We start from the raw sequence: 12,980 nt of genomic DNA, 5'->3' as shown, positions 1-12,980 counted from the left end.
CATAGTACATACATGCACACAGACTTGAGGGTAATTTTGATTCCCCTCTTTTCCAAGCTCTCTATTGAATCCAGTTCTGAAGAAAATGAGAATTTGTTCAGCTTATGTGCCATATCAAGACTACACTGGATTGTCAAGCACATAAAAAAATCATTACTAGTCAGGCTTCACAAAAGTCAAGAGAGTCTTCTAATGGAGCACAACCAGTACAACTTGACTGGATAGGAAAAGACACCATTTCATAAAGAGGCAGAAGATTAGCAGAGGGGAGAAAAAAAAAAGCCTATACAAATTGCATCAGTACAACAGTATATAAAAAAAGCAGCCATCTCTGCTTATGGAACTTCATATTAAAAAATTAGAAGTCATTCAGGTCTCAAGACCCATTTTAATCATTTGTTTAAAAATGCAAAGAGCAGACTTAGGATGGAGGTACAGCTTCCAGAGTACCCCAGGTCAGGATGTTTAAAATTAGAAAGGTCTCTAGGTAGTGCTAGGTAACGCCTGTAGGGATTTATTACTCAGCAACCCTCTCTGGACATTGTATCCTCACTCCGTCAATAGTCCATACATTTTGTCTTGACATAGCAATGTGCACGTTATTGGCAAGGAGGAAAAATAATAATAATAAAGAAATTCCAGTGCAGTATCTCGGATCATAGCCAAAATTCTCTGTTCCACTTTTCTCTCTATTTTTGGTAGTGAAAATCTTGGAGACAACACCTCTGTTGCAAATGGTGAGCAAACAGACCACCACAACTCTCACCGCCCCCCCCCAGTGCCCCTCTGACCCACAGTTTAAAAAAAAGAAAAAGGCAGAGATGAGGGAAAAATGAGGTAACTTCTCCCAACAGGGTGCATACATGTACCGCTGGCTCTTCTAAAGCGCCTACTGTCCATTAGGAGATAGGGTGTGGGGACTTGGCAAGGTGACGGTTACATAAAGAAGAAGCTACAGGAGGAGAGAAAAGGAAAAAGAGGTTCAGAATCAAAAAAAGAAAAAAGAAGAAAAGAGAAAACAGCAACATTTTAAAGAAAAGTCATCTGTGAAGGAAGAGAGAGTGTACTAGTGTCTCTTTAGAAACTGGGGCAGCTTAAAAAAAAAAAGAAAAAAAAAAAAATCAGGAAGAGTGCAAGGGTGTGGACCTTACCAACCTGCTTTTTTGTTAACTGGGGAATAAGAGTGGGGAAGAGCCCAATTCTTCTATAGAATTGCTCTATAATTTTTTTTAGTGAAAAAAAATGAGTGAAAACTGAGGGTAAGGCACTTTAGGAGAAGTGCCTTAAATTTAAGGAGTGGTGGTGCCTTGAGTCTAAAAAGGTGGAGAACCCTCGCATTAAGGGAAGTTTAGGTTACATATTAGGAAAAACTCTCTCACTAGGAGGGTAGTAAAACATTGGAACAGGTCACCCAGAGAAGTGGTGGAAGCTCCATCCTTGGGGGGTTTTAAGACCCAGCTAGACAAAACTTTGGCTGGGATGAACTAGTTGGGGCTGGTCCTGCTTTGAGCAGCGGGTTGGACTAGATGACCTCTTGAGGTCCCTTCCAACCGTAACTTTCTATGATTCTACAGTGGTAATGAAGGCTGTAAATGTTAACTGCTCAGAACAGCCAAAGGAACAACCAACTCGACAACAAAAGATGTCTATGTATACTTCAAGTACAAATGTGTACACTCAGTTTACATGTTTTCACTCCCATGTTCTCCCTCTCCCCTCATGCCAAACAGACATCAACCAACAGTGACAACAAGAAACAAAGCAAAACAAAAATCAAAAGCACGCAAATACAAGAACGTTTGGGTAAAAATATATTTTCTATCCCCACTTCATGTGTTGGCACTAGCCATATATGTAGCCTGGGTCAAGTACAGGTAGTAACTGAGCTATGCCATAAGATTATTATTCAATTTGTACTTCCAAAATGAAATATGCTTACATTAATAGAGTGACAAATATCTAACAGATGAATATATATATGTCTGCATTAACACTGTATGTAAGCTACACAGTCATTTAGATATAAACATAGGTTATTTTCAATAGAAAGGCAACAGTAATAATGTTCTACACCTATAGTTTAAGGCAATCAAGATATTAAAAATGTATACAAATACAAATATTTCTACTGCTGTTCACAGCTTAATTTTTAGTTAATTAAAAAAATCCTTCATATTTGTATAGTCCCATACTTTTACACGCTGGCTGGAAAATCGTAGATACTACATACTGTAATGCAACCCTGGTCCTTGAAGAAAAGATGACAGGAGTAAGGAGTTCTAATGTCTGAGAATAGCAAATGGTAACGTGATTCAAGTGGACAAAATTGCATATGATCACACCCACAAGACATTTCAGTTTTCAAGACAACAGTTTAAAAGCAGAATGAGAGCTACCTGAAAAACAAAACCAACTGATGACATTAAATAAGACTTGTTAAAAAGAGACACAAATACAACAAAGCCTTCTCGACAGGATAAGTTGCTAAAAACGTACGAGGTACCAAAAGGATGAAAGATTTAGGATTGAAGAGACGGGAGTTCCCAGGTAATATCTGGATATGCTGCTTAAATGTAGCATTCTGGGGTTCAAATGCACAGCTACTTTGATCGTTTAGACCAGTGATTTTCAATCATGGTGCCTCAGCACTCTGGGGTGCCTTGCAATCCATTCAAGGGTCCTACAGGGTGTCGCACAATGTTAGCACTGGTAGGTGTGCAAACATGACTCACAAGATAAGCCCTGAAAATTCAAAGAGGAATCCACAGTATCAAAACCATTCTGACGTATTGAGTTCTTTGCAACAGAAGAATTGCTGTTATGTTTCTGTAGTCGAAAAAACAAGTGAACATTAAGAGGTGACATTTTTCAAGAGGTGGAGGTTGAGAATCACTGGCTTAGACTTCCGGGGTGGAGAGCCCAGTGAAGGGACAACTATACGATTCTCCCTTCCCCATGTAACTACCCTTTACTCCTCAGTTTACACTGCAAGACAAGGACTTTAGCACAATGATGAAATACTCTTTAAAACTCCGAGCATGATTGGAGCTCTTGGCATGACAGACAAACCTGGGTTGAAGGGCAAGAGGAAAGGGTCTTACTTCTTCTGAGTGTGTATTAGCTGGTATGTTGTAACATTTAGTCTTTACATGACCCTGAGCTGAAGTAAGGGAAGCTAAATCAGAGTGATTTATCCCTAAAACCAATGATAAACTACTGTTGTTTACCATCCACTCATCACAGGATATAGCAGAAACAGCTACAAAAGATTCAGCTAAGCTGCCTGAAGTCCCTCGCTTTTAGATCAGCCTAATAGTTTCATCTCTTTACACTCTCTGATAGCCATGGCCATCACCAGTGTCAGTAAGGCCCAGTTTAAGAAAGGGCACAGGTTCGTACATACTTCATTTACCACATCCTTACCTAATTTACACAGAAGTAAGATATTCAGGAGTAATCAGAGTTGGCCTCACTCTGTTACAGAAGTTAACGAACGGGCTACTTGCACCGTTTGTTTTAATGGGAGCAGACAGGCCAAAGTTGAGAACTCTTGGTCCTCCACCCTGTTCACTCTCCTTGGGAAGTGGATCGAGTCACTGGGAGTTAGGCACCCAACTGCCACCTGTGCCTTTGATAGTTGGCCTTGAAAAGCCATTTTAGCAGTGCAATTCAAAGCAAATACTACCCTTCTCAAGGCAAGACTGTGTGTCATTTGGGCCTTTGCCTACAGGGGTATTTCCACATCCAAGAAACAATAATTCGCAGAAATTCATTCAACAATCTTACTCATTTTTAGTAGCCTCAAGATTTTAAAAAAAGGCTCAAGTGAAATGCAGCATGGGCAGTGACCAGCTACTTCAGTTTAAATAATTATACCACACATCACAATTGTGCAGATCCTTGCAAGCAAGAGTTAAGATTACACAACTGTCATTAGAAATTAGATTGATCAGGCTAGTGCCATAAATTGATATTTTCAAAAAAAAGATCACATTTGAAATGCAATAGGAGTGAGGCACTTAACTCTTTTAAAAGTCCCAGGCTGGTCTGGTTATTGTTGAATCAAAACACTTGAAATAATTGCAGCACTGCCACTCAAAAAAAGAGGGCTTAAAACAACAACCACCACCAGCAGCTGTTTGGTTCATTTCAATGGTGGGCAGAAAGTCTTACTATTATACTTACATGCAAAAGTGAAAGCACATCCAACTAGATTTGAGGGGATCATTTATTCCATGCAGAGCCAGGGGCTGCTGTGAAAAAAGGCATAGATACGGAAAGGAAGTGCAGCAGTAATAAGCTAAACATGGCCCAAGGATTTAAAAAAAATTAGCATCACACTTGACCAAAAAAACCCCAAAAGCAAAACAAACAAACAAACAAAAAAAACCCTTTTAAGTCTGCAAGATAAAATTTTATTTCGAGCTTCTTCAAAGCAATATGATATATTTCTTGTTCAGGGAAGGGGTAAATGAGGAAGAAGGTGGACCTGCTGAAAAAAAAAAAAACAACCCAAAACATAACACTCAATTCAGATGATCTCTGTCAAGCATCCCTGGAAAGAGGCTAAGCAGGAAAAACAGTTAAAAAAAATAAGTCTGACTTGGCACAGAAACCCATCTCCTGTTTAAACACACAGACATGACTGATGCAAACATACTACACAAGCAGTCACACTTCAGAGCTGAGCACTTTGTGTGATCACCAGGGATCCTAGTTTTCCCTGATAAAAAAAAAAAATTAAAATCACAAATTCTCTGATTAACCCCCCAAAATCCATGATTAAATTGTAAGACTGCTATGTATATGGGTATCAGTTGAACACAATGTCTTATGGCTATATACATCGTTTTAAAGCAATTTGGAAGCCTACTAGTACTTCAATCATTATAATAAAATAAATTCTAAATAACTATACATTTTAGTGTTTGATTTTGCGTTTTTCATCGTGGAAAATCAGAAGTTTTGCTGCCCCCCCTCACTTACCAGGATGCGGGTCCAGCTGTGGTTGCCCCCCACCCTGCTTCATGGTGCTGAGCAGCCCTGATATGCCATTGCCCGTCACTCCCAAACTACAGCCCCTACCCCAGCCCCTCATTCCCTGCCTACCTCCCACTTGCTCCCTCCCGGCAGCAGCTTCCCCCCATGCACCAAGATGTGGGTCCAACTGGGGCTGCTCTATCACAAATCCCCATCTGTGACCCGTAACCCCCCAGCCCCCTGCTAAGCCCACTTACCTCACAGGCTCCAAGAAAGAAAAATGAGCCCAAGCCAAGGCTTGGCTGACAGAGCCTCAGGTCCCACCCTTTCCCCCGCTTCCTCTGGACAGGGTTGAGGGATCGCCACCCTTTTTGCAAACAGCTCTTGCAGGCTGGACCTGTGCTTGCCTGCAGAGGTCTTTGCAAGAGTGGGAAATCTGCGGGTATCTCTGCCAAAAGGAAAAATCTGGTTTTTTTCTCCGATAAAGGGGAAGAATCCGTGGTTTTCTGTTTCTCCCTGGGAAACAAAAAACCTGGATCCCTGGTGATCACACGGTGCCTATGATTGGGAAACTGGTTGCAGGGAGTCAATTCCCAGAGAGTCAATATGGTTAGGTTCAGTAGTAAGCTGACATTTGGTACTATTTTACCTGACTACTGTAACTGCTGGTCTTCTCACAGATTAAGATGCTCGCATACAGTCAGCCTGAATTCTGAAATGGTTTCTTTCCTGCTTTTACCTCTGCTTAAATTTTGCCATCTGTCCAACTACCCTTTCCTTTGTCCAAGAGCCATGTTTAAGCAGTGAAGGTGGGGGAGTGAAAATAAACCTAAATTAATAAAAGGAAGAGTGACACAAACTTGCCTCTGTTAATTTTAAGTGGGAGAAGGAAAAAAATTCTATCCTGGTGTCTAAGTAGAATCAAGCAGTTAGGAGTGTATGAGGTGAAGAGGGTGAATTTCAAGAGTGCTTTCAAAGTAAGAAACAGGAGACTACCTAGCTAGGAACAGTGGGGAAGCTGGTAGTACATCAGCAGCAGAGAAAGAAATCCAGGAAGTCATAAGGTAAACATGGGTCTCCACTTCTTGGAATGTATCAGAAAGGAAAAGACTCTGTCCAGAAAGGAATGGCAGAGAAAATACAGAATTAAAACAGGGAAGTCAATGTTCATAACAAGCTGACCATGAAGAGAGGCTCAGATTTTGTTTGCATGCCCAAGATCTATATGCAAGATAACTGCATGCCACTCAACAGGAGGAAGAAGAGAGCCCATTCTAGCCATTTTCTCCACCTTCTCTTCCATTTTGGAGAGGTTAGCATGCTAAGGTCGCTTTGGCAGTTAATTGAGCTGTTCACTGCTCTTTTGGCAAACTGCTGTTTACATCCTGTTTCTTAGCCCTCACAAAGCTAAGTGGTATTTTCATATAACATTTTTATGCTTTGGTCAAAGTAGCTGTAAAGGGAGCTAACTGCAGTGTTCTCAGGAGCCCAGAGTAACTGAAGTTAACAAGTATTAAATGACCCTGCACTTGGCATCAGAAGATGGGATTTTCTACACCCAATATAGATTAGTAGGGAGTGGCCTGAACTTGCAGCCATATAATTCAGTGCATAAATTTCTTCAGGTGACTATTTTCCTGAAAGTCCTTGGCATTACATTGCATGAACAGGTACATCCATATGTGTGTGTTTGCTGGATGGGGATTTAAAGGAATCAGTTAATCTTTCCACTGTGTACAATGGGGATCACATTTTGGAACACTTATTTGCTTTTCAGGATGGGCCTCAAAGGTTACTGTTATACGATTAGTTTTGATGGGAACCTTTTTATTTCAAAGCAGGAAAACTGGAAGAAAATCTCTATCTATTGGAAATTGTGGCTCCATTTGATGCAGACTTCAGCCGTTACCAGTTAGCCACAACATTTAAGAAGAGTTATTGTAAGAGACATTTAACCTGTTCGGCACATAACAAAAAGTCAAGCCACAGTTAGGCAAAAATCTAGAACTCTTTTATTAGGCTAATTAAGAAATTGCAACAACAGAGACTCTTTTTCTTAGCTTTTCTTCTTGCAGAAAAAGATATATTTTTTGTGATTTCTTAGTTGGTCTTATAAAAGGTATCATCTCTGAATCAACAGTTCTAGATTTTTGCATTTCTTTTTGTCTCAGACAAACACAGCTACTGAATACATCCAAGCCACAGTTATGTTGTCCAGTAAGAAAAAAATCCATGCAAGTGTAAAATCATGCAAGGTCAGTTGCACCTCTGTTAACTATACACAGAAAACAGTGGGATTTTTACAGTCATATAGGTTAGCTGTCAAAGGATGAGAGTTTCAGTGAGGCTTCTGGGTTCAGCAATACAAGCAGAGAAAAAGACTTTGACCAGACAGCAGTGCACTGACAATGAACAGTATCTTATGCCATAGCTGATCCCACAGATTTCCTTGGGACTGTGCCCGGGCATAAGGTACTATTCAAGGAGAGTCACGGAACAGCAATCTGGCTCTTTGAGAGTTGGGTGTGCAAATAGTAACAATAGCCTGACTCCATGTCTACTGGATCCCAAGGAATGTTACCAGGCACTAAATCAAGCCTGCAATGGACAGTACTTGCTCTCAGTTCAAATCCGAATGCCAGGTCTGAATGACAGCTGCTGTTTCTTACCAGAAAGGTAAATGGCATCATTAGATTTCCAACCCCGCACCCCAACCCTCCCCACCCCCCAATTTCCCAGTAAATATTGTTTTACCTTCCCACTACAATACTAAATGAGTTAATAGTTATTTGTGGTTTGTTTTTTTTAAAAGATGGCTGAGACACATTACTGCAAAAGCAAGTGAATGCAGGAACATCCTTGGCTTGCCAGGCTTTATGTGAAGCTTGCACTGCAAGTTAAAAAACAAAAACAAAAAAAATGTTAGAAATAATAGAAACCCAAAAGGGAAAAAGGAAAGGAAAGGTAAAGGGAAGCTGACACTGATATGCTGATGTGGTTGATGCTCATGCAAATGGATTAAATTAAAAAAGGTGCAAAACAAACCTCCATGTTGACTCAATTCAATTCTATATGATAAGCAAAAGCAAAGAAAAACTAAGTGGATGGGGGGGGTGGAGGGAAATCCTCTCAACCAACCAACCACATAGTGAATCTTATGACTTCTTTTTCAGAAAGCTCTACTGATCTTTTGAGTGCACATCTTGGAAGAAACAATTTTCAGAGGATAGGTGCTGAGCACCAGGCCCTTTGATGGCCCAATCTGAAATAACTTCAAAGGTCTGTCTGCACCAAAGGGGCATAAGTCAGTCAATGGAAGCCGTGGTGGGTGTTGGATCAGACTTCAGATGAACTGGCAGCACACTTGGAATTTAAGGATTTATGCTGGGGCTGAATATGGGCCATAATATTTGGAAATTGCTTTGGAATTTCCATGTAATAAAGGAAACTGGAAAAAAAGTCTCTTGTGCTGCTTTTTAAAATGCTTTTAAAAGCCCAAAGGAAAAACTTCCAACTTCTGTACAGTCTGACACACTGCAAGCATCGCAATGCACTGGCCTTGGTATGCACCTGATAACCTATCACATGATGTAGATGAGGTTAAAAAAACCCACTCCCGGTCACTCTTATAAGCCAATCTGGTTTTGACAAGCTCATACAACAGAAAGCTACAATCACTAGGCTGTTTAACTATGCAGCAATGCCACCCGTTTGTTAAGATTTTCGGGTCTGTGAAGGATTTGGCCCATATTTCAGCAAAACACAGAAGCAGGTGCTGCCCAGAACAAGAACACTTTTCCCAAAGCAAGACCATAGCCACAAAAAACATTTTTGTAACTTGTAAGTCTCAAATTCTACTCTTGAATCCATTGGGCGAAAATATAATAAAAAAAAGTACCAAGGACAACATTAGTCTCATAGGATGGGCCCAAGTGTTGTGAGCCAAAATTCTCTCCAATTACATCATACCAGAGAGAACCTGGCCCTACACTTTTATTCAGTTTTCTAAAGAATTGCCCAACTATAATTCCACTTTGATGAAGGAGCCTCCAAATAAATTGCATTTGGAGGGGGAGGGGGGATAAAACAGAAGCCATGCCAAGAATATTTTAGCGATTAACCTGTTTCCACTGGTGAATGTATACAACATCATAGTCATGCCATTACAGTTCAATGATTAGAATTAAAATGCCTTACCTATAGGACTTGTGTAGCATTTCATTAAGACTGAAAGCCTTTAGAAAAACCAAGATGTGCTACAATGTGACAGCATCAGTATTTCCCTTTTAATCATATTTTCATAATTCAAAGACGATAAAACAGTTTTAGCAGCTATACCACCTGGCATGGCTACATAAAGACTGTATAAATTTGTGCATGTGCACTTTCCTCATGCCTGGATTTCAGTGTCGGTGCATTGGCAGACTAGAAAAAAATGCTACTAGTGATGGCCGTGCCACACAAGTGTATTACATACTTAATAGCATGCATGCACCAGAAGACTTCACAGAAACAACTAGTAGCTAATATCTACATAACTCCCATTAAAAGTAGCCTTAGTCTACTAAATGACTGGAAGAAACCTACTGGGAATGTCACATAAATACTGAGTTAACAGCCCAGTTTTAAAAAAATCCCATAAAAGGGGTCTTTAAAATTTCCAAATTTCTCTTTAAAAAGTCATTATATTACAGTATGACATCAGCCATTTTTCCAGTCATTCCTAATTACATCAGGAAGGCCAGGAAAACAAGTACTAGAAAGTTTTTTGCTAGATACTGATAGTTCTTTATGTAGACATGATACTAGCTTGCTTTGGGATTTATGTTAAATTAAAGAGTATGAAAGACATATGAGGAAGCTGCATCTTTTTTCTGGTGATTGTGTCAGCATGCAGAGCCAGATAGCGTAAAGCAGCATGGCTGCATGGGAGCTACAATGATTTACAGCAGCTGAGAAACTGGCCTTAGATGAATTTAAACATCTTCCTAAGGTGAGCGTTTAAGGTTGTGACCTAATTAGACAGCAAAGACAAGACACAAACGTACCAGCCTCTCCTAATGCACAAGTGAGAGCATTTTATATAACTGTATATATTATACAAATGAACTAATATGTGCAAATTACAGTAGAACCCCACTTGCTCACACTTGATGACCTATTATTACAAATGACTGATGTTTTTGATGCAGCAAGTAAATCAGCAATAACATCACCTTATTATTTGGACTTCCTTTCTTTGGTCAATGGTAGCTTTGTGTTGCTTATTTATGACAATATAATAACAAAAGTCAAGGGACCTCAGGTCCAAACCCCTGTACAAATGCAGGATGCATTAGTCCTAACCCAGCCTAAACAAATACTCATCAAGCCTTTTCTTGAAAACCTATAGGGAACAAGATTCCACAATACTTCAGAGTACCCTAGGAAACGTCAAATAGCATAAATCATTAGAGGATATTTGGCACTGGCAATTAAGACAACTGCCAAACACTGGTTTGTCGTGCACAAGTTATCAAGCATGAATTTGAATGAGATTCTACTGTATCAATCTCTGTAGTTTATTTGATTTCAATGACCTCAAAAATGTATTCTTTGGTTATAAGTGCACAATTTAAGGAATACAAAAAAAGTACCTCCTATTTATATAGGAAGGGCTGATGGGAATTTTTGGGGGGTGAATTATTTTTTTTTTAATAAAAGTTGTAGAGACTGGCCTTACTTAACTCCCATTCCTGCTAGGCTATGTAGACCATCCATGTCACTTCTTTGGCTTCACTGCACATCTCACACTCAAGAGGTGGTTATTTTTTAAGCAAGGGGGGGAAGTCAGTTTATTACAAATACAGACCTTTCATGCTAATGAAGAACTAAAATAATCACTTTCCAGTAAAGGCAGTGGGAAGGTGGTTGCATCAACAACACTTCATCTAAAAAGCAATCCCCTCATATCTGGGGAGATTCTGGGAAGAGCCCAATCATTGCTGGAATGAAACTGCTTTTTGGTCAAGAGAGGAAGTCATCTACAGTCAATGGTGCACAAAGCAGTTCTAAGAAGTGCACAAAATTGGCCTCACTGTGCTCTCATGGGGGGAAGGGTGGAGGGAAAAATCAGCAGGACTTTTACCATCCATTGCAATTAGAGCAAAAGTGGACCAAAACCGAGTGTATTGGAAAATCCCATCTGTAAATGCTAACCAAAGGACAAATTCTGCTCTTGAAAATATCCACCTCCTACTGAAGCCACCAAAAATTCCCCAGAGTATCTGGGGGTGGAATGCAACTCAAAGTATAAAAATATAGTGGCAGAAAAACACAATGCCAGCATCTTTGCTAAACAAAACAGTTTTGCTAGCTTATTTACTTTATTCTATATGAAGTTTATCTGCAATTGTAGATACCATTTATTTTTAAAAAGAAACAAAAAACAACACCCCCCCCCAACCAAAACACAAACTTCAAACCCACAAAAACAAATATTCAACATATTTGCTTTTGGCACCAACATTTTCCATGTCAAAACAACATGGTGCTTTTGGATAAATTATAACAAACCCCTTAAGAATTACAAATCTGGAACTGCCCCTAGGGTAAAAGTGGGGAAGAAAACCTACAGACACACTTCCTTTGGCTCAGGAGGGAAAAAGGTGAGTTCAGAGTGTCCCAAAGTTGGTTCAGCAGATGCTGACAGGTTACCAGTCAGACCTTCATTTTATGATTGCTTTTTCACACCAGTCAGTGAGAGAGCGAGCAAGTGAATGTGTGCACGAGCAAGAGCACGCAAATGCAATGAAGATACCTTTTAGTGAAAAAGATCATCTCTCTTTCCCATCCCTTCAAAAGAACATTTTGATTTGATCAGTCTGGTAAAACGTGGTTTCCAGTCTGATGACAGGTGGGAGGGGTTACGGGGAGGGTTGTGGAAAAAGCAAATATAAACATGAATCGGGGGGGGAAAAAAAATCAAAATAGAACTAGAGGAAGCCCACAAGGTTGTAGCATGATGGCCCCTTACTTTTTCTTGTCTTTGTCTTTCTTGGTTTGTTGGGAACCTGCCTGCTGGGCCTGTGACTGTAGTAGCTGAGCTGCAGCCTTTTTCTTTTGAAAGTTGCTCAGCTCCTCCTCAAGCTCCTTCTTTTTGTCTTCTACTTTTTTTTTCTCTTCTTGGTGTGTCCGCTTTAGAAGGTCAAACTTCTCATGGAGCTGTCCCGACAAAGGCATGATGAAAGAGGGAGAGAGTGCTATTAGGTTTGCAAACACCTACACAGGATTGCCAAGAGATCACAAATAGGAATCCACAGCATCAGAACCATTCTGACCTACTGTGGTCTTTCTGAGTTCTTTGTAACACAAAACAATTCTCCACTATTTTCCTATAGTAAAAAAACAAGTGAAAGCTAAGAGCTGTCATTTTCTGAGAGGTGCCTTGAGTCTAACATGGTTAAGAACCACTGTTTTATAGTCTAAGCAGCCAAGGGAGGGGAATTGTAACCACCTAGCTGAAAGTCAAAGGGAGCTTACATCTTATTTTCAAATGTAACAGGGTGAAATTTTCAGAAGTACATAAGGTCACATAGGAAGGTTGTAAAAGATTTTATAACCTGATCCAGATTAAATTAAACCAATGGATTAAGATAAAGTCATTCATATGGATACAAACAGACTGAAAAACAGTAATTCTTTAGGTACCTACCAAAAAAATCCCAAATCCCATGAGAAGTAACATTTAAAGAGGAAAAATTAAAGTTGGTTATACACTAGTTGTTCTGACAAAAGTCAGTGTTTCATCCTTTGCCAACAGCACTGCTAGGAATAGTCTCTAAATTATTTATGTTTGAAACAATGGCAATCCCATTTTAAAAGGACTTATGGATTTAGCAACACATTTGACTGAGTACTGACACAGATGTGAGATTGGTGCCTGAAAGATCTAAGCCCATGTTCAATCCATGCCAGCATCTCCAACTGATTGCTTGCTGAGATAGTTCACAGCTGTGTAG

General features: G+C 39.9%; 1 protein-coding gene across 5 annotated transcripts in view; it reads right to left on the bottom strand.

Moving 5' to 3' along the window:
- Positions 1–809: 809 nt before the first annotated feature.
- Positions 810–12,980, bottom strand: part of LOC149871028 (septin-11) — a 120,319-nt gene continuing 108,148 nt past the window's right edge. For 3 of the 5 annotated variants that reach the window (XM_090032023.1, XM_090032021.1, XM_090032022.1), the window contains exons 9-10: positions 11,996–12,183; positions 1,795–7,870 (exon numbers count right to left, since the gene is read on the bottom strand). In XM_090032023.1, coding sequence (XP_089888149.1) covers positions 7,855–7,870; positions 11,996–12,183 — 204 coding nt within the window. In that variant the 3' untranslated portion in view covers positions 1,795–7,854. Of the gene's footprint in view, positions 953–1,794; positions 12,184–12,980 lie in introns of those variants that run through there. The other 2 variants (XM_090032017.1, XM_090032018.1) reach the window with 2 other exon arrangements.

This window comes from Crocodylus siamensis, chromosome 2, assembly GCF_052110815.1.
Source record: "Crocodylus siamensis isolate JL-2025a chromosome 2, ASM5211081v1, whole genome shotgun sequence".
In the NCBI taxonomy this organism is placed as follows: Eukaryota; Metazoa; Chordata; order Crocodylia; family Crocodylidae; genus Crocodylus; species Crocodylus siamensis.
The sequence above is the reverse complement of the archived record's forward strand: the minus strand, read 5'-3'. Positions and strand labels throughout refer to the sequence as shown.